We start from the raw sequence: 22170 nt of genomic DNA on the forward strand, positions 1-22170 counted from the left end.
AGAGAGAGAGAGAGAGAGAGAGAGAGAGAGAGAGAGAGAAAGTTTGAGGAGATACCAATGTTACGTTTTCATCTTTCCCTCCCTCCCTCTCCCTCCCTCTTCTCTCCCTCTCTCCTTTCCTCCCTTTCTCCCTCCCTCCCTCCATTCCCTCATCCCTCCTTTGTCTTCTACGCCCTGTCAACACTCCTACAACACCCATTCTTGTGTTGCTAAGACTCTCTCTCTCTCTCTCTCACTACAACAGTTTTACATAACATTCATCATCGTCACTATCACACCAACACCATTTTCAACACCATAAAACCTGCATCTTCATCACCACCATCACCACTTCTCTCTCTGGCCAGTTTCATCACCGTTATCACCACCAAATCACCTCCTCCTCCATCCCCACTAGTATTTCCCTCTTATCAACTCCATATAAATCACCATCATCACCTTTTGTTAATCACCACATTCACTATAACACCACATCCTTCACCATTATTCATACCTCATAAATTCCTGCTACCACCATCACCACTACCACCATCACCACCATAACCACCATTATCACCACTATCACTACCACCACGATCTCCTTTCCTCTCTCACCTCATCGCAAACACCTTCCAATTCTTCTCCATCACCATTAACACCACCACCACCATCACCACTTTTCCTTCCTCACCTCCACAACGTTCTGCTATCACCATCACCACCACCATCACCACCACCACCATCGCCTTTCCTCTCTCACCTCCATCGCAAACACCTTCCAATTCTTCTCCATCACCATCAACACCACCACCACCACCACCACCGGCGCCATCTTTCCTTCCTCACCTCCAACGCCTTACCGAAACACCTTCCTCTTCTCCTCCATCTCCCATACCTCCAGCAAAACTTTTTTCCCAGCATTCTTCGAGACATAACATCTCTTCGGCGAGGCCCCAGCATTCTTCTAAGACTTTTTTTCCCCCGTTCTTACCTGACCTGGCTGTTGTATCGCCTTGCACTTTTCGTATTGTTCCCCTTTTTCACACGTAAACTTATGCTGTTGTGCCTTTCTTTAATATCTTCAGTAGCGCCTATTGTATCTTAACCGTAGCGATATTACACCTTTCCACCTCTACGTTCATATTAGCTTTCGTAACCTAGCTTATTGTCCTCGGTAACACCTTTTATATGTTCACCAAAGCGATCTATCACTTTTTATTTTGCAATCTACCTTCAATGTTTTCGTAAGGTCTGCTTATTGTACGTTCACCATTGAGATTTATATAACCTTTCGTACCCTACCTTATTTTCAGTAACACTTTTTATATGTTCACCAAAGCGACCTCTCACTTTTTGTCCAGCTATCTACTTTTAATGCTCTCGAAAGGGCTGCTACTTTCACATCTTTCTTATTACTTTCCGTTGCATTTGTAGGTTCACTGATACGGCTTAATAGAGAGAGAGAGAGAGAGAGAGAGAGAGAGAGAGAGAGAGAGAGAGAGAGAGAGAGAGAGAGAGAGAGAGAGAGAGAGAGAGAGAGAGAGAGAGAGAGAGAGAGAGAGAGAGAGAGAGAGAGAGAGAGAGAGAGAGAGAGAGAGAGAGAGAGAGAGAGAGAGAGAGAGAGAGAGAGAGAGAGAGAGAGAGAGAGAGAGAGAGAGAGAGAGAGAGAGAGAGAGAGAGAGAGAGAGAGAGAGAGAGAGAGAGAGAGAGAGAGAGAGAGAGAGAGAGAGAGAGAGAGAGAGAGAGAGAGAGAGAGAGAGAGAGAGAGAGAGAGAGAGAGAGAGAGAGAGAGAGAGAGAGAGAGAGAGAGAGAGAGAGAGAGAGAGAGAGAGAGAGAGAGAGAGAGAGAGAGAGAGAGAGAGAGAGAGAGAGGGGGGGAGATAAAGTGGTAGAAGGAAGATGAAATAAGACCTTTTATGAGTTCTCCAAATATCCCCTTTACTAAAACTCATTCTTGTCCTCCTCCTCCTCAAAATCCTGGAGGTCTCTCTCTCGCCTGTCTTCCTCAACTCCAAGAATTCACTAATAAAGATTCTGAAGGAGGATTTAGCGGCACAAAAGGAATTTCTTAATCTTCCACGACACAGCGCGCCCTCCTCCTCGGCCATCCCCAACTTCAATAAAAAAATTAACTTAGAGATGAGACAAACACAACCCCGTAACACTGAATGGAATACCAAGTAGTTACAATTGAAACCTTTGAGCTTGTTTCATTTTTCATCCCCAACTTCAACAAAACATACTACATAACATTGCTGATCAAGAAAACACAATCCCAGAACGCAAAACTGAAGTAGAAGTAGTTAGATTTGAAACCTTTAAGCGTCCTCTATTTCTCTAGACCCTAACTTGCCTTTGCCACGCCTTCCAAACTCTTTCTTTCCTCGTCTTAAGCTTCAAGAACACAAACTACATAACATTAGAGACCAAACAAACACAACCCCGTAACACAGAATGGAAGACCAAGTAGTTAGAATTGAAACCTTTGAGCTTGTTCCGTTTTTCATCCCAAACTTCAACAAAACAAATTATATAACATTGCAGATCAACATAACACAACTACAGAACATAAAATTGAAGGGCAAATAGTTATAATTGAAAATTTTAACAAGGGTCGTATCCTAAAACATTTCGTCGCCTTAGCACACATATTTGACAAGGCTTTCGTAGGAGTTGTGGGGGGCATTTCCAGGAATCTAAGAAACGCACATTTGACAAGGCTTTCGTAGGAGTTTTGGGGGGCATTTCCAGGGGTATTTTTACGACACTGGTGGTAGTGTGACCCTTCTACTGAACCATGAACCTAAGAAACACGTATTTGACAAGGCTTTCGTAGGAGTTTTGAGGCATTTCCAGGAGTAGTTTTATGACCCTGATGGTAGTGTGACCCTTCTTTTGTGCCGTGAACCTAAGAAACACATGTATGACATGGCTTTCGTAGGGTGGTGGGCATTTCCGGGACAAGTAGTTTTATGACCCAGGTGGTAGATTGACCCTTCCTCTGTGCCATGAACCTATAACAGCTCATAAGAACCTGAGTGATCTCCGTTTTGGCCTTTGGAAATAGTTGATGTGACAGTCGAAAATGTCAAACTATTCCTCCCAAAGCCTTTTCTATTTTTTCAGAGCCTTTCTTACCCTTTCCACGCCTCCCAAAGCCTTTTCTATTTTTTTTTCAGAGCCTTTCTTACCCTTTCCACGCCTCCCAAAGCCTTTTCTATTTTTTTCAGAGCCTTTCTTACCCTTTCCACGCCTCCTAAGGCCTTTTCTATTTTTGCAGACCCTTTCTTACCCTTTCCACGCCTCCTAAGGACTTTTCTATTTTTCCAGACCCTTTCTTACCCTCTCCACGCCTCCTAAAGCCTTTTCTCGGGTACGTAAAGAGGTAGAAAGAAACCCTATCGGTATAATTTTCTACTTTTCCAGCTCAAAACGTTTCTACTCAACAGCTTCCTAAGTAACCCGAGAAATTGCACACCTAACTCACAAACTTCAATCTCATTCAGCGCAGAAGAGTGATATTGAAGCCTGTACCTCTAAATCACTCACGCTACCACCATTTAACTCTTGCTGCTCTCCCAAACCCCTTACAAAATACGTAATTCTTTAATAACTCAAATACTCATACACATAACTTGTACTCCAACCTCACCAGTTACACTTACACACTTACATCTCAAGCAAATACCCTATAAATACACATATCTTATGCAAACAAAACCAGAACATCCATATAACATCAAAAATCTTACTACTTCAAATCCTCATACACTCACATATTATTCTGAAACACACAATATAACCCTGAATCCACTCACCTTAACCAAACAACAAAACATTCAAATCAACCCAAAATCAAATACCTCAAACCCTAATACACTCAACACGTATCTCAAACCTCACCAAAGAACCCGAAAACACACTCACCAAAGACCAAACACCACCAGAACCCTCATCAACACCTCACCGAACGAGCCCACAACAAACACGACGAACACTCACCCGCCAGAGTCAGCAGCGTGGAGTTGGTGCCAAGTATGTTCTTCACGGTGCAGCGGTAGTGGCCGAAGTTCTCCACGCCGAGGTTGGTGAGGACCAAGGAGGAGACGGCCACCCCCTGCGCCCTCCACTGCTCCATCGACTCTCCTGCAGGACGCCCACAGCTCACGGTTAGGATGGGACGAAGGATATTCAAGGACATTTACGAGACATGTGATTATTGGAGACGAGGCAGGGAGCGCTTGAATGCCCTGCGCGCGTGTGTTGTGTTCCTGTGTTTGTGTGCTATGTGCGTGCGTGCGTGTGTGTGTACCGATGTGTTATGATGGTGGGTTTGTATCTGTGTGCGTGTGCGTGTGTGCGTGTGTGCGTGTGAGGGGGGGGCGGTGCTTGCGTGCAGACGTATTCCCACTTCGATAAATAAAGAAAACCGAATGAGAAACAGGACATAACAACATGAAGAAAGAAAGCAAGAAAGAAAGAAGAAGAAGGAGAAGCCGCAGAGGAGGAGCCAGGCAGTAGGTGGGAGGAAAAGTGAGAGAAAAATCGGAGAAAACAGAGGGACGGAAATATTATACAAAATCTATAAAGAGCAAAAAAGGAAGGTGGCTGAGGAGGAAGAGAAAGAGGAGGATAACCACGCCGCAGGGGCCTCAGAGGGGGTACCTAAGCCGGATGTGTCGCCTCCTTCCTTCGTCCACGTGACCTTAGGCGGCGGCCAGGCTCGGTAGGTGCAGTTGAGGGTTGCCCGATGACCCTCCTCGGCCCAGGTGACGCCCGAGCTGTCCAGCATCTCAGGGGGGACTGTGAGAAAGGAGGCCAATGGGTGATTACGTAAACATATAAAAAACGATATACAAGACGGATGAATATGTATGTGGATGGGTGAATATATTAAGTAGGACAGCTAAATAGATGAAAATTGATAGATAAAAGATGGAGATGGACAGGTGAACAAAAATGCTGGAAAGGAGAGGATCGGGTGAACAAATGAATAAAAAGGTAAAAAATAACAGATGAATTAATATGTGGATGAGTGAATATGTAAGTACAATGGCTTGGTATGGAGAAGTGAATTGGTGAAAAGACGAAGATAGAACAGACAGATAAATAAAACAGACGGGTGAATGAATGGATATGTAAGGATGAATGTTTCTTAGTTATCTTCAGAGGAAAGGACAGGAAAATAGATAAAAATGGATATATAGCTAAATAAAAGATGGCGGAATGGATATAGAAATGGAGTGGATGAATGGAAATGGATCAGCATGGATGGGTAAATAGGATACTGAAGAGACAGATAAGCGAACAGATGCTTTAAAGTTGTTGAATAAACTGAGATGGATAGATAAAAAAAGTCAATTCAGTTCAGCGATAAATAAAGGTAGATAGAAAAACACGTAACATACACACACACACACACACACACACACACACACACACACACACACACACACACACACACACACACACACACACACACACACACACACACACACACACACACACACACACACAGAAGGGGGAGCAAGGCAGTAGATATATAAATCGAGACACACACACACACACACACACACACACACACACACACACACACACACACACACACAGAGGCAGAGAGACAGACAGACATTTTTCTGGTCATCAGTTTACACAATTTCAACTGCGAGGGGACGAATGAGAGGAGAGGGAAGGGAGAAAAGAAGCGACGAAGATGAGAGGTGAGATGAGAGGAGGAGGAGGACTGAATGGAGGAGGAGGAAGAGGAGGAGTAGGAGGAGTAAAAAGGGGTGACATTAGTTAAGGTGAAAGATGAAATGAAGCGAAGTGAGGGAAGGTAAGGTAAGGGACGTGAGGTGAAGTGAGGGACGCAGGCGAGAATGAGAGAACAAAAAGTGACGTGACAGACAGGTGAAGCGATATGACATGAAAGGGTGACATGAGGCGAGGCGAGGCGAGGCGAGAGATGAGGTGAAGAATCTTGGTGAGCGGTAAGTCAAAGGAAAAGCGAAGTGAAGTGAGGCAGCGAAAGAAAGAAAGAATTTGGGGGATGACAAAGGGGTCTGTCCCGTGTTTCGCCCTTTCACACACTCGCTCCTTCTTCTTTTCGCCTCTTCCCTCCTTCATCACAAGCCTCATTACTCATCGTGTTTCTTGTTGCGTTGACCTAATTCTCACACTGTTTCCTTCCCTCTTTCTTCTTCTTCGTTTTCGTCTTTAACTTACTCTTTTTTCTATCACACCCGCTTTCTTTATTATCTTTTTTTCTTCATCTGTCTTCTCCTCCTATTTCATTTTTACATATTTCCTTTTCACTCTCTTTCTGCTGCTTCTCTGTTTTTATCTTACTCCATTCAATCACCTTCTACTCTTATTCTTCCTTCAATTCCTCCTCCTTTTCCCATTCTTACTTCTCCTCCAGACGATTATAACCTCCTCCTCCTTCTCCTCTTCTTCCTTTTCCCTTCTTCCTTTTCCATGCCATCATAATTCTAGTCTTTACCTTCCTACGCTTCCTCTATCTCGTCATTATCCTCCTCCTCCTCCTCCTCCTCCCAATCATCCTCTTCATTCCTCTTCCTCCATTTTTCCCTCTCCCTAGATTTCAGGTGATCTAATTTTGAGTCAGAAGGCGCGTCCCTCGTCCTTCCAGGTGAGTGCCGCCGCCTCCACCTGTCACCTGCCTGCCACGTCTGTCTTTGCTCATTCCCTTTTTTCTTTATTTTCCTCACGAAAGCAATATGAGAAACCGTAATGGGAAAGACAGCTCACCAATTTTTCTCTAATACAACACACCTGATCCCAAATTCACACGCACACACACACACACACACACACGCACACACACACACCTGCTCTCGTTTACCTATTCAGTGTGTTGGTAAGAGGCTTTTCCCGTGACTAGAAAACACCTGGATTCTCGCTTGTACAGGTGTGTGTGTGTGTGTGTGTGTGTGTGTGTGTGTGTGTGTGTGTGTGTGTGTGTGTGTGTGTGTGTGTGTGTGTGTGTGTGTGTGTGTGTGTGTGTGTGTGTGTGTGTGTGTGTGTGTGTGTTCTCTTTCATGCTTGCAACAAATGCCATGCAGATACCTCCAAAAGATTCTCTCTCTCAAGGTCAAGCTGAGTCAAGAGAGGTCAACTTTAGCGCCTGACCTTTGACCTTCAGCGCATTTTGGACAAACTACGCCTAACTACCAACACCAATACTAAGCTAACTAAAACTGTAACAACCACTCCTACCACCACTAACCAAGACCACAATCATCATCACTACAACTACTACCACCATCACTACCATCGCCATTATCGCTCTACCTGATTTTCTTTTATCTACCCTTCCTTTCACCTTTTCTCCCTCATTCCCCTTTTCCATCCTATACTATCTGCACCTCTTCCTCTTCACTCTACTCTTATTTCATCCCTTCTTTCCTTTCCTTGATATCATGTCTGACTCCCTTCCTTCCTTCATCTTCCGTGTGCGTTAATTACTACCATGACCCTTCCTTCATTTCTTTCTTCATATCTTTTTCCATTCTCTTAATTATGTCTCTTTACTCCCTTCCTCCTTTATTTCCTCCATCCCTCTTGTCTTCCTTCTCTTTCCTCCATAGCACCCGTACCTTCCCTTCTTTCTTTTCCTTCTTTTCTTCCTCCAACCTTCCACCTCCCCTGCATTCCTTTCCTCCATCTTTCCTACCAGTGACTTTCCTTTCCTCCCTCTCTCGATCTCTCCTCATCGCCCTTACCTTCCTTCCTTTCCTCCATAACTCCAGTACCTTCCCTTCCTTCTTTTCCTTCTTTTCTTCCTCCAACCTTCCAACTCCCCTGCATTCCTTTCCTCCTTCTTTCCTGCCAGTGACTGTCCTTCCCTCCCTCTCTCTATCTCTCCTGCCTTCCATCTCTCCTCATCCCCCTTATATGCCTTCCTTTCCTCCAAAACTCCAGTACCCTCTCTTCCTTATCTCCCCCCCTTTCTTCCACCCCTTCACCTCCCTTGCATTCCTCTTTTCATCTTTTCCTACCACTGACTTTCCCTCCCTTCCTTCCCTCCATCTCTCCTGCCTTCCATCTCTCCCCTGGGCCTGGCTACTTCCTGTCTGTAATAAGCTGCCTAATTGCTCTACCTGTGACTCGTAATTCCGTCAGGTGGGCGCGAGAAGGTGAGTCTAATGGAGGAATTACCTGGACGTGGCCTAATTAGGATCATATGTACAGGTGAAAAACGTTTATTATTACCATCAAGGTCACAGGTCAAATTTATGTGGTTAGTGTGTTCATGTGTGTGTGAGGGGGGAGGGGAAGGGGAGGTTATGTGGGGGGGAGGGGAAGGGGAGTTTTTTTTGTGTGTAAGAATATATTTGCACCTCATTTTAACGACTCTTGTAACGGGACCAGATTTTCCTTTTCTCTTATCTAACTGAAAATATTACTATCATTATTATTATTATTATTATTATTATTATTATTATTATTATTATTATTACTCCATCTATTATTATATCTCCGCCCAACGAGAAATTAAAATCAATACCAGCATCGCCATTATCATCACTCTAATTATCAACATCGCCTGAAGGTTCGTCATAACTACCTGGAGGAACATGTAATTTGGACAGGTTATTCAGGTCTAATTAGTTCTTCAGTGAGGCTTCCCGTGCGATATTAAATGTGTAGGAAACGAGGGAGGGAGGAAAATGAAGAAAGTTTTCTCTATTCAATCGCACTTGACGAAGGAGGGAGGGAGGGAGAGAGGGAGGCAAGGGTGAGAGAGGAGAAAGGTGGTAGGTAAGGGGAGAGGGGAGGAAGGGAGGGAGAAGAAAGGAGAAAAGTGGCAGCAGACGGTCAGGAATAAAAGGAAGAAACTTGTTGGAAAGATATTAAAAACGGCGAGGAGGAGAAAGAACACGGCAAGGAAGACAAAACAGCGATAATAGAAACAAACATCGAGAAAGACGGGAAAAAAAAACATCGAAAGAGACAGAAGAAAACAGCGAGGACAGAAAAAAAGGGCAAAAAAAAAGCAACAGAAAAAAAAGTGAGACGGAAAAAACGAGAAAAACAGAAAAGGTTAGCAAGAGAAAAAAACAGAAAAAACAGTGAAAAACAAAATAGGAAGACAAAAAAAGCGACAAAAACAGAAAAAAGCGACAAAAATACGAAAAAAAAACAGGGAGAAAGACAGAAAACAAAATAAAAATAGAAAGAAAGACAGAAAAGACCGAAAAAAACAGCGAAACAAAAAAAGAGCGAACACACACACACACACAAAAAAAAATAAACCTCTCCCCCCACACGCAGAGGAACACTTACACTCCACGGACACCTTGGCACGGGCGGAGACTGCTGGAGGAACACCGTTGGAGGCCACGCAGAGGAAGGCGCCGCCCTCGTCACGCCCCACGGAGGACAGGTGTAAGGTGGGTCCTCCGGTGTCCACGACTGCAGAGAGACAGGTGTACGAGGTTAGTCAAGTGTGTGTGGGTGGGGTGAGGAGGAGCTGAAGTAGAGGTTGTGCGGTCAAGGTGTGTGACGTATTCGGCCAGGTGTAATTGAGCTGAAGTGAGTCTGTGGGAGTTCCTCAGGTGTATATGTGGGAAAGTCAGGTGTGTTATGAGAGGTAAATGTGAGAGGGAAAAAAATGGTGTGTTTAGTGGTTTGCTTGGGTGTTTCAGGTGTTAATGTGGGAGAGTCAGGTATGTCGTGAGGTAAATGTCAGATAAAGAAAGAGTGTAAAGTGGTTTTCTTAGGTGTTTCAGGTGTAAGGGAAAGTCAGGTATGTCGTGAGGTAGGTGTCAGATAAAGGTGTGTTTAGTAGTGTGCTTGGCTGGTTCAGGTGTAATACCGGTGTGGGGGATGAGGGGGGAGGATGATCCAGGTGTGGGAGTGTCAAGAAAGACGAGTGGAATAGCTAATACAGGTGTGAGTCAGATAAGCTTGAGAGGAGGTGGAATGCATGCTCTTTCATGTGTAACTTTTATGGGGTTTTTTTTTTTTTTTTTTTTTGAGCGGTCTCCTTTGACGTAACGAAAAAGAAATAAAAAAAAACAGTGTGGAAGGAGGTTTGAAGGTGAGAAATTTTATGTGGTGGATGAAGAGCATGTATGACGTGTGTTTGTGCTGGGTGTGACGGGTGAGTGTGATGTGTGCACGGCGTGTGTGTGTGTGTGTGTGGGGGGGGGGGGAGGAGAAACCAGCAAGAGAGAGAGTTCCATGTGAAGACCAGTGTGTGAGTGCATAGGCAGAAGTAGGACAATACACTAAAATAAAACAACTTCGCTACTGTCAACACAACAAGTAACCGGGCAAGATAAGCAAGTACGTATCTCATTGCCTGAACAAACAACTGCCAAACGAAAAAAAAAAGACAACCATCCAATCAACTAAGTGAATCAACCCATTTAAACTAAAACCTGAAGTATGAATTATTAGGTAAACATAAAACTTAACTATAACAATATCTACCAAAAAAATATGAAATAGCCACAAAGTCATAATACACCTGTTGTCATTATGCACGAGGTGTCTCTAATAAGCAGGTGTAGGTGAACACAGATTAAGTACCACAGGTGAGAACTGGACCTAGAAAACAACGTAATCAGGTTAGGAGATTAGAGGAAAGTCTTGCACATGAGAGGGAGAGTGAAAGCTCGTAGAAAAGAAAGAGAGAGAGAGAGAGAGAGAGAGAGAGAGAGAGAGAGAGAGAGAGAGAGAGAGAGAGAGAGAGAGAGAGAGAGAGAGAGAGAGAGAGAGAGAGAGAGAGAGAGAGAGAGAGAGAGAGTGTGTGTGTGTGTGTTTGTGTGTGGAGTCCGTGTGGATGGATGCGGAAAGGAGCATAGGGAAGAGTTTGCACTAAAGGACGGACGGACGGACGGACGGACACACACACACACGCACGCACACACACACACACACACACACACACACACACACACACACACACACACACACACACAGCGCTTCTACTAACGCAACGAATGGGTTTTCATCCTACGAATCGACAAACGAGTTGGGGGAAAGAGAGAGAAAATGAAGAAAAAATGGTAACAAAAAAAAAAAAAAAAAAATGGAAGTAGCAAGGAAAAGGAAAAAAAAAGGAAGTAACTGTTGTAATCACATTCAGATCCACTTTATAATTACGTAAAGTGCAAAAGCATAACAAAATTTCGATCCTCTCACAAAAACAGTAAAAATTTGAAGGGGAAAATATCAAAACTGCACAAAAATAGTAAAAAAATGCGAACAGCAAAAATATCGTAAACAAAAAGGAAAACGGAATGAAAAAGCCAATAAAAAATGAAAACAGTAATTCCTTTCAAATCACAGCGCGCGGGAGTGCACATCACGGCCGCTAAAACATGCTAAAAGCCCAATTATCGCCATCAGCAGCGAACGCAAAGCCCGAAACAGTGACGTGTAGGCATGGGGCGGGAACTGACCCTTTGCAAGCCTTGAAACTCTTCCTTGCTACTGCTGCTACTGATACGACTATTACTACTACTACTACTACTACCAGTGAAAGTACCACTACTGCTATTATTACTCAACAAGAACACCTACTACTGCTGCTGCTACCACTACTATTACTACTACTTCTACTACTACTACTACTATTACTACTATTACTACTACGGCTGTTACTGCTACTACTGATACGACTACAACTACAACTCCTCTTACTACTACTCGTACAATTAAAACTACCACTATCACTATCATTACTCAACAAGAGCACCTACTATTACTACTACCACTACTACTACTACTACTACTACCACCACTACTACTACCATTACTGCTGCTGCTACTTCTACTACTACAACAACAACTACTACTACTACTACTACTACTACTACTACTACTACTACTACTACTACTACTACTACCACTACTACTACTACTACTACCACTACTACTACTACTACTACTACTACTACTACTACTACTACTACTACTACTACTACTACTATTACTGCTGCTGCTACTTCTACTACAACTACTACTACTACTACCGCTACTGCTACTACTACTGCTACTACCGCTATTTCTGCTGCTACTACAAATACTGTAAGATGCACAGGCAGGGAAGATTTGAAAAGAGAAGTGGTAGGGATGAAAGGGGAAAGGAAGGGGAGATGGAATGAAGGGGTGAGGGAGGAAGGGAGTGAAGGAGGGACAGGGATAACGAGATAGCAAAAGGGTGAAGGGGTGAGGAAGGGAAAGATGGGGATAACGAAATGATAAAGGGTGAGTGTCGTAGAGAGGGAGGGATGGGGATAACAAGATGACAGGAAAGGTAAGGGAGAGAGAGAACCTGATGGGATAGACAGACGGAAAAACAGACCGGAAAACAGAAACAGAGAGAGATATCAAGACAGCTGTTGAGGATGGGAAAGAATGGGACACAGAGGGAACAGAGATGAGAAAGGATAGAGAGGGGATAGAAACGGCTTACACAGACAGAAACAGAGAGAAAAAGACAGACAGAGAAGGGCACACCAAGACAGCTATTGGGGATAAGAAAGGAAACGATAGAGAGGGAATAGGGATGGGGTAGGAGAAAAAAGGACAGAGATGGGATAGACGGACACAAACCTAAAGAAAAACAGACAGACCAAGAGAAATAGATACCAAGGAGAATAAGAAAGATAAATAGACATGAGAGGAAAGGATAGAGATGGGACAGACTAACAGATACAAACAGACATAAACAGACAGACAAAGAAAAAGGGATACCAAGACACAGCTGCCGGGGATAAGAAAGATATATGGGCAGGTGCGGGAGGAAGAGAAGGGGCGTTAATGAGACAGGTGTAAAAGATAGGGAAGAGAGGGATTTACCTGCATTAGGGAGACAACGAATTAGGCACGAAACGTAAAATTAATGATAAGTAAGAAATGGAATAAAAATGGAAAATGGAATGTATGAATGGGTTGGGATGAAGAAAAGGGAGAGAAAGATAGTAGGGAGGAATAAGGGAAAGTGAGGAGGTGAAGGGAAAGGAGGAAAAGGGAAGTAAAGGAGGGAAATAGAATAAAAAGGAATGATGGAACAGATTGAGGGTAAGAAGAGAGAGAGATAAATAGGAAAGGGAGAAATAAAGGAAGGTGAGAGGGGGAAGGGAGAGAAAGATGAGGAAAGTATAGGAGAAGGGAAAGGGAGAGGAAGAAAAGAAGAGGAGGGGAAGGAAGAGTAAGAAAAGGAAAGTAGAGGAAGGAAAGGGAGAGGAAGAAAAGAAAGAGAGGTGGGGAAGGGATTGGAAGGAAAGAAAAGTAGAGAAGGAAAAGGAAGAAAAGGAAAGGAGAGAAGGGGAAGGGAGAGGAAGGAGAGGAAAGTAAGAAATAAGAGAAATACGAGGGAAAAGATACATGGAAAAAAAAAGAAAAAAAATGGCAGAGGGTTGGAGGGCCTGGAGGATGAAGGGGGTGATGGAGAAAGGGGAGGGAGGGAGGGAGGGAGGGAGGGAAAAAAAGGGGGAGGGAGGTATGGAGGGAAAGGGGGGAGGAGGGGGTAAGAGATGAAGGTAGCAAATATTGTAACAAGTGTAAGAATATGCAAAGCGAGGAGAGTTATGGATTCTCTCTCTCTCTCTCTCGCTTGAATCCTATTTCCGTTTACGTTTGTCACAGCCTTTTATTCTCTCTCTCTCATGCGTCCCCTTCTTCCCCTCGTCCCATTATTTCTTCCCTTGTCCCTTTCCCCTTCCTTTCCCCTCCCCAACCAGGCTCTTCCCTCCCATAACTCTTTGGCCCACTGCTCCTCTCCCCTTTCCCCCTTCCTCAATTCCCCTAAAAGCTTCTCTCTCTCCTCTCCATATTTCTATTTAACCTTAAAACTCCACTAACCTGAATTTCACCTATTAGTTAAGCTTCCCAATTTATCCTCATCCCCTCACAATTACTTCCTGCACAAATCTCATCTCTATTATGCAACCAATGTCTTCTCTAACAGCTTCCCATTATTACTTTCACCTCTTCCCTTCTCTCCCCTCCCCTTTAAATCCCCATTGATTCCCCTGTTCATCTAAGTAACCCAATCTGCATCTATTAAGCGACTCAAAACTCACTATTTACCTTTTAAGTGAAGTTCAAAGTCAGATCTAAACCCGTTCTTCCGCCCTACAAATTGTCAACAAACACACGATTTCTTTTCTCATAAATTCTTACTTTATATTCATTTTTAGGCACTCATATATTTAGTATCATGTATTTGTTCATTCCTTTTTTTTTTACTTATTTACTCGTTTATTCATTCCTGTTTTTGATCATTCACTCGTATATTTATTCCTGTTTTTACTTATTTACTCGTCTATTCATTCCTGTTTTTGCTCATTCACTCGTCTATTCATTCCTGTTTTTGCTCATTCACTCGTCTATTCATTCCTGTTTTTACTTATTCACTCGTTTATTCATTCCTGTTTTTACTTATTCACTCGTTAATTCATTCCTGTTTCTACTCATTCACATTTTCACTCATTTTTGTTATTCATCTACACTTTTAATAATTTTTGTTGTTATTCATACATATTTCTACTCATTCTTAGTTTTACTCCTTCACACTTTTACTCATTAATATTTTTACTCACTCATACCTTTAATCATTCTTGTTTTTACTCATGAACTCCATTCAAATTCGCAGTCTTTTACTCACAACATTACTCCTCGTTTCACATTTTTACTCTTTCTTGTTTTTACTAATTCACATTTCAACTATTTATTCTACTCATTCACACATTTGCATCTTCTTAGTTTATTATTTCACACCTCAACTTTTATTTCCACTCATTCGCATCTTTCCTCTTTACTATTACTCATTCACAACATTACTCTCCTTTCTATCCCTTCACATCATCACTCAAGCGTCCCACCTTGATCCCTCTTACCTTGCGTGTTGTTGACGGTGAAGGGGTGGCCGTCCTCCCGCCGCCAGGTAAGCACAGGTGTGGGGTCCCCCTGAGCCTCGCACCTTAGCGTCACGTTCTCGCCCTCCGAAATGGTCATGTCATTCGGCGGCGTGATGATCCGCGGAGGCACTGCCGGAGGAGGAGGGAAGAAGGTGAAGAAAATAGTAATAAGATGGTAGAATAAGGTAGAACAGAGATAAAAATTAAATGATACACCCGGGGCACTGTTGGAAGGACTGGAAAAGGGGGAAAATATGATAATAAAAAGAGAAAAAAGGTAGAAAAAACGTCAAAGAAAAGGGAAAAAAGGGCAGGAAAGAGTCATACGTGAGGGAACTTGCAGGAGGAAAAATGGAAAAAGGTAGAGAATGGTAAAAAAGGCACAATAAGAGTATCATACGTAGAGCACTCTCAGGAGGGGTAGCAAAGTTAAGTTGAATAAAGCTCAAAAAATGGTGATAAAAAAGAAAAGGTTATGTACGGGGCCAATGCTGAAGGACGAGTGGAAAAGGGCGAAAAGAAGTAAACGGAGGAAAAAAGTAAAAGAAAAGGCAAAAAAAGGTAAAAGGTAACAATGGTAAAAATAAAATTACAAAATAGAAAAAAGGGAAGAAAAAAGGTCATACGTGAGGACACTGCCAAAAGAAGAGTGAAAAAGGGAAGAAAAGAGTAAAATAAGGTAAAAAGAAGCAAAGAGGCAAAATAAAAAGGTAGAAGTGGAAAAGGATAAAAAAATAAGGTAAGAAAAAGCTAGAAAAATTAATAAAAGAGGTAAAAAAAAGGAAAAATAAGATAGAAAAGATGAAGTTAGAAAAAGCTAGAGAAGTAAAAGAAGTGAGAAAATGTACAAATAAGATAGAAAAGATAAAAAAAATGTTAGAGAAGCTAGAAAAAGTAAAAAAAAAAGTAAGAAAAGGTAAAAAATAAGATAGAAAAGATGTTAGAAAAAGCTAGAAAAAGTAAAAAAGTAAGAAAAATGTAAAAAAATAAATAAGAAAGAGTAAAAAGTAACAAAAAAGTGAAAAATAAGATAGAAAAGATGAAAAAAGTTAGAAAAAGTAAAAAAGAGAGGTAAGAAAAAAGGAAAAAAAAATAAGACAAAAAAGAAAAACAATGTTAGAAAAAGCAAGAAAAAATAAACAAAAGCGAAAAAAAAAAAAAAACTAGACAGGACAGATACGTAAGACAAAGCTAGAAAAAGTAAGAATAGTAAGAAAAAGGTAGAAATAAGATATAAAGGGTAAGTTAGAAAAAGAGAGAGAAATAATAAAAAAAACAATAAAAACAAAGGTCATACTGAGGGGAACTGCCAACGGGGAGGAGTGTAAAAATGTCAAAAAAAGGTCAGGAGTTAACAGAGAAAAACGAACTCACAAAAGATTAAACGTTCGTGGTATCGGTTCATTTTTTCTTTACAGTATATCATTTATGGCGGAATTATATACGTCAAAGGGATGAAAGATTAATACATTTTTTCCGTTGATATTTCGCTTTTTCGATACGTTATACCTGAATGTTTTTTTTCTGAATTATATACGTCAAAGGGGTGGAGGATTAGTATTTTTTTTTCCGTTGATATTAATCTTTTTCTATACGTTAAATACCTGAATGGGGTTTTTTTCGGAATTACCCATATATGTCAAAGGGGTGAAGGATTAATATTTTTTTCCCGTTGATATTACACTTTTCCTATACGTTAAATACCTGGATGTTTTTTTTCTGAATTATATACGTCAAAGGGTGAAGGATTAATATTTTTTCCCGTTGATATTACGCTTTTTCGATACGTTAAATACCTGAAAGTTTTTTTTTTCTACGCAGATGATAAGGTTGGGTTATTTTTTTCTCCCGTATACATATGAAAATTCCCTATCTTTCCTGTATTCCTACTTCTCTTTAATCTTTTTTTCCACATCCTCTCACTTCTCTTTCCTCTTATTCCTTTTATTTCCCTTTTCCTCCTTCCTCTGTTTCTGCTTTTCTTCCAGTTACTCCTTCTCCTCCTCCCCTCATATTCCCTTTCCGTTTCCCTCTATTCCTTCCTCTCTCATTATGCTTCTTCCTCCTCCCCCAACTTCTCCTCCTCTCTTCTTTTTAAGCTGCTTTGTATTATTACTATTATTATCATTATTATCTTTCTGTGGTGTTAAAAGGTGCAAGGGTCAAAGGTGGTCTTTTTTTTACATAATACATAAAAGAAGTGAGCGCTAATGTCTTTTCTATTCGCATATTAATGAGCTTCAAGACGCGAGGGTGCAGGGATGAAGAAAAAGTTTTGATGCATAACACAGAGCAAGACGGAAAATAAGATGAATGTTTGTTTAGAAGGAAAAAAAGAGTAAGCGGATAATGTGGGAGATAACAATACGACGCTGTGGAAAATGAAAAGAAGAGGTAAAGAAGGAAGGCTAAAAGGAAGGGAAGGAATAAAGAAAGAAAGAGAAAAAGATATAACAATAGGGGAAGGAGGAGGTAGAAGAGGACTAATGAGAGCATAGAATGTGGGAGTTAAGGAAACGACGTAGTGGAAAAGGAAAAGAAGAAGTAAAGAAGGAGAGCAAAAGGGAATGGAAGGAATAAAGGAAGAAAGAGAAAAAGATATGACAATAGGGGAAGGAGGAGGTAGAAGAGGACTAATGAGAGAAAGGAATGGATAGAGAGATAAAGAATAAGAAAGAGAGGAAGAGGAGGAGGAGAAGGAGGACGAGGAGGAGGAGGTGGATGATGAAACACAAAGAGAAAGACGCAAAATAAGGCGAATATGTTTGTTTAGAAGAAAAAAAGAATAAGCAGATAATATGGGAGTTAGGGAAACGAGATATGGAAAAAGGAAATAAAGAAGAGAGAAGTGAAGTGGAAGGAGAGTTGAGGGGAATAGAAGGCACAGAGAGAGGAAGAGAAGTTAAAGAGGAGAGGAGAAGGAAAAATAAGGTGGATGTGGAAAAAATGAATAATGAGAGGAAGAAATAGAAGGGAAAAGACAAGGAATAAGAAGCGAAAGAAAAGTAGGAGGAAAAGGAATAGAAGAGAACGGAAAGGGAAGAGGAGAAGGAGTAGCTGGAAGACAGGCAGAAAGGAGGAGGAAAAAGGGAAATAGAAAGAATAAGAAGAAAGAGAAGTAAGAGTAATGGAAAAAAAAATAATGATAAGAAGGAATGCAGGGAGGATAGGGAATAAGAGAAGGAATAAAAACAGGAAAGGAAGAAATAGAGGGACGAGAAAAGGAGAGAGAGAGAAGGGGGAAAAGGAGGAGTTTTGTGCAGTTTGCTGTTAGCGGTGAGGAATGAGGAAATTATACACTCAATGATGCTTCTGAAGAAAACGATAAAGAAGGATTTGGAAAAGAAGTGTGACTCATGGAGACGATGAAGGGAAGGCACGCAGACGGACGGACAGACAGACACGAAAAGAGACAGACAAGCAAACGGACAAACATAAACACACACATATAAAACAAACTTAAATAGACGGACACAAACGAACAAGCAGAGAGACGGAGACGAGAATACACAGACATACAGAGAAACAGACAGAGTGACATAACAAATAATAGACAGGAATAGAGACAGACAGGGAAACAGACAAACATACAGACACAAAAACATATAAACAAAACTTACATTGACAGACATACAAGCAGACAGACGAAAAGAAGGGAATACAAAACAGAGAAAGACGGTGAGACAAAAAAATATATAAAAATTGAGGGAAAATAACCAGAAAATACTGAAGGAAATACTCACCAGAAAGACGGACAGAAGAAGAAAAAAAAGCTAAAACACAAACATAAACAAACAGAATGATGACAAGAGGAAGAAATTGTCAAACCGAAAAAACATCGTGCATACAAAAAAGAAAAACGAGAAACGCACAGACGTCCAGACAAACAGACAGACAGACAGACAGACAGACAGACAGACAGACAGACGCAGCAATACACGAACATGGAAAGGAGGAGGACAAGAAAAAAAAAAGAAAAAGAAAATGCAAAGGGACACAATCTTATCGAGAGAGAGAGAGAGAGAGAGAGAGAGAGAGAGAGAGAGAGAGAGAGAGAGAGAGAGAGAGAGAGAGAGAGAGAGAGAGAGAGAGAGAGAGAGAGAGAGAGAGAGAGAGAGAGAGAGAGAGAGAGAGAGAGAGAGAGAGAGAGAGAGAGAGAGAGAGAGAAGAAAAAACGAAATAATGGAAATGGAGATCAAAGAATTGGAAAAAAAGAGAAAGCGAAGAAAAAAAACAGCTCGAGAACATAATCAAAGACGAGAGAGAGAGAGAGAGAGAGAGAGAGAGAGAGAGAGAGAGAGAGAGAGAGAGAGAGAGAGAGAGAGAGAGAGAGAGAGAGAGAGAGAGAGAGAGAGAGAGAGAGAGAGAGAGAGAGAGAGAGAGAGAGAGAGAGAGAGAGAGAGAGAGAGAGAGAGAGAGACCAAGTTGTACCCACTCACCCACCGAATAAACTTTCTAAAACATCGCTCAAACAGACAAACAAACCAATAAAGTAGCAAGACAAAGAAAAGACAGAAAAACAGAAGACTGAACACAAGCGACAAGGAGCCAAACACCAATCGCTACCAGACAAAAAAAATATAATACAATCCTTACACAAAAAAAACATGCACTTAAAACACACACAAAAAATGACTTACGGAAACAATCCACACTAGAATAACTATACACTAAAGAAACACAAAAAATGAAACCGAAAAGCTATCAAGAAACTATTAGCAAACCAAATAAAAAAAAATAAAAAAATAAAAACCAATAATCCATCCATACTCACTAGAAAGCCAAGTAGAACGCACGCACGCACGCACGCACAGACACACACACACACACACACACACACACACACACAGTAATCAAGTGAGTAACATAAGCCGCACACAAGAAAAAAGCAAAAAAAACAAACAAACATCAGGAAACTAAGACAACATCCACAAAGTAAAATACCAGTGAACACAAACAAACTAGCAAAACACACACGCACAACAGCATCAAACACACGAGTGACGCCACGCCAAACACCCAGGTAGGAAGGAGACACACTCACCCTCGACCGCGATGTGAAAGATGAGTCTCTCGGGCGGCTTGGAGTTCACCTGGCACATGTACTTGCCCTGGTCGGTGGTGGTGACGTTGTTGATCAGCAGCGACCACGATGCGCCATCCCGCTCCTGCAGTAGGGCGATGCGGTGGTTCTTGGTGATGACGGAGTTGTCCACCGTCAGCACCGCCCGCCCGTTCTTGCCGTAGTGAGTCCACGCCACCTAGCGGAGAAACAGAACGGCTTATGTAAGTGGCAAGAGTGGAAAGACACGAGGAAAGGTTTGTATAAGGAGAGAGTGGCTTTTTAACGTGACATAAGAGGAAAGGCATGAGGAAAGAGTACCATAAGGAGGAAGAGAGTGGGTTTTTAACGTGACATAAGAGGAAAGGCATGAAGGAAAAGTGCCATAAGGAGGAGCAGAGTAGATTTTTAATGTAACATAAGAAGAAAAGAAAGTACGAGGAGGAAGAGAGTAAAGTTAAAGTGGGTAAAAGGAGAGCGAATGAAAATAAGACAGACACAAGAGAAGGTTGGCGTAAGGAGGAGCATGCTTGGCTTCTTAACATGTAAACGTAAGAGGAAAGACGAGGGGGAAGGGAGGCATAAAGAGGAAGAGAGCAGCATGAAAGAAGTGCCGTGTGGCGAGAAAAATACATGAGAAATACTATATCTTGGTCTTTTAACCTTGCTATACCGAGAAAGACGTGATGTAAAGGATAATAGAAGGGTGAACAGACTGTCTTCCTAAGGTGACAACAGAGAAACGACATGAACGTAGGGATGACATAAGGATGAATATGATCTCAGGATACAATCAAGAAGGAAAAGATTAATAAAGAAACATAACTGAGGCGACCGGGAAGGGAGGATGCGAAGAAAGGCAACGGAATATACTCCACATCTTCGTTTCTTGTTTCTCCTTCTCCTCTTATGCCTTCTCCTCCTTGTATTCCTTATCATTACTGTTTTTTCCACTTCCTTCTTATTCCTTCTCTTCTTATGCCTTCTCCTCCTTGTATTCCTTATCATTATTGTTTTTTCCACTTCCTTCTTCTTATTCCTTCTCTTCTTATGCCTTCTTCTCCTCCCTGTATTCCTTATTATTATTTTTTTCCACTTCTTTCTCCTTATTCCTTCTCCTTCCCTAGTTCCTCCTCCCTCTATTTCTGCCTTTCTTCTTGTTGCACCCTTTCTCCTCATCCCTTCTCTTTCCCTAGTTCCTCCTCCCTCTACTTCTGCCTTTCTTCTTGTGGCACCTCCTCCTCTTCCTTCAATACAGTGGAAGAGTTAACACGCAGAACATTACTCAAACACTCCAACCAGGAAGAAACAAATACGCGGAAAAGAATAAATAAAAGTGAGGAGGTGCAGAAGACAAAAAGGAAAAACGATGACAAACAAACCGCATTACAATCACTCCAACTCTAACTTTTAACACTTTGACTCTAATTGCAACGAAGGGGGAACTTTACTAAAAACAAATGAGTAACAATAACAACAAAACGTAACCCGTCTAATCAACCTTGCACGAAACACCTGAACCATATAACAGCTTGCACACACTACCACTCAAACGTAAATAAACCAACAAAACAAGAGAGAACATTACACAAAACAGACACATCACCATCACACACACGGACACATAACCAACACCCACACAAGGACACCCAAAACGTATTAATATTTTCTCCCACACAAAGATAATGGAACAAAGACACGCCCGCCCAACCCTAGCACTTAACTTGCTTGTGGGAGACAGAGCGTGAAAGAGGGAAGACGGACAAGGACGTAGGAAGAGGCTCGCAGTAACAGGAAGGAGGGAGGAAGGACCGAGTGGATAAAACAGGAAGATAGAGTAAGGAAGATGGAGTAAGGAAGATGGAAGAGGCGTGGTGGCGGTGGTGGTGCCAGAGCTTCATGGCAATACGAGGAGAAATGAAGGTGGATCAACGCGAGCAAGGAAGGGAGGAAGGAAAACAGGAAGATCGTTAACGGGAGACGCCAGACAATGAATGTAGACAGACATGGCATAAGAGGAAAATGAAATGATAATAAGGAAAATATGAATACGTAATAGGAGAGAGGGCGAAACAGGAAGAGGAAAATAAAAAAAATGTTTGACAAGTGCATAAGAAAGGGAAAAAAAGCCAGAAAGGGAGGAAGGAAAACAGGAAGATCATTAACGGGAGACGCCAGACAATGAGTGTAGAGACATGGCATAAGAGGAAAATGAAATGGTAATAAGGA

The 22170-nt window shown here is 41.8% G+C and overlaps 1 protein-coding gene across 9 annotated transcripts in view; it reads right to left on the reverse strand.

The window, feature by feature from the left end:
* Positions 1-22170, reverse strand: part of LOC126995940 (hemicentin-2-like) — a 462936-nt gene that overhangs the window by 19263 nt on the left and 421503 nt on the right. For all 9 annotated transcript variants that reach the window (XM_050855852.1, XM_050855854.1, XM_050855850.1 and 6 more), the window contains 5 exons: positions 19924-20140; positions 14859-15008; positions 9289-9417; positions 4645-4782; positions 3982-4125 (listed from right to left, as the gene is read on the reverse strand). In XM_050855852.1, the coding sequence (XP_050711809.1) occupies positions 3982-4125; positions 4645-4782; positions 9289-9417; positions 14859-15008; positions 19924-20140 (778 nt within the window). The remainder of the gene's footprint in view (positions 1-3981; positions 4126-4644; positions 4783-9288; positions 9418-14858; positions 15009-19923; positions 20141-22170) is intronic.

Source organism: Eriocheir sinensis, chromosome 9, assembly GCF_024679095.1.
Source record: "Eriocheir sinensis breed Jianghai 21 chromosome 9, ASM2467909v1, whole genome shotgun sequence".
In the NCBI taxonomy this organism is placed as follows: Eukaryota; Metazoa; Arthropoda; class Malacostraca; order Decapoda; family Varunidae; genus Eriocheir; species Eriocheir sinensis.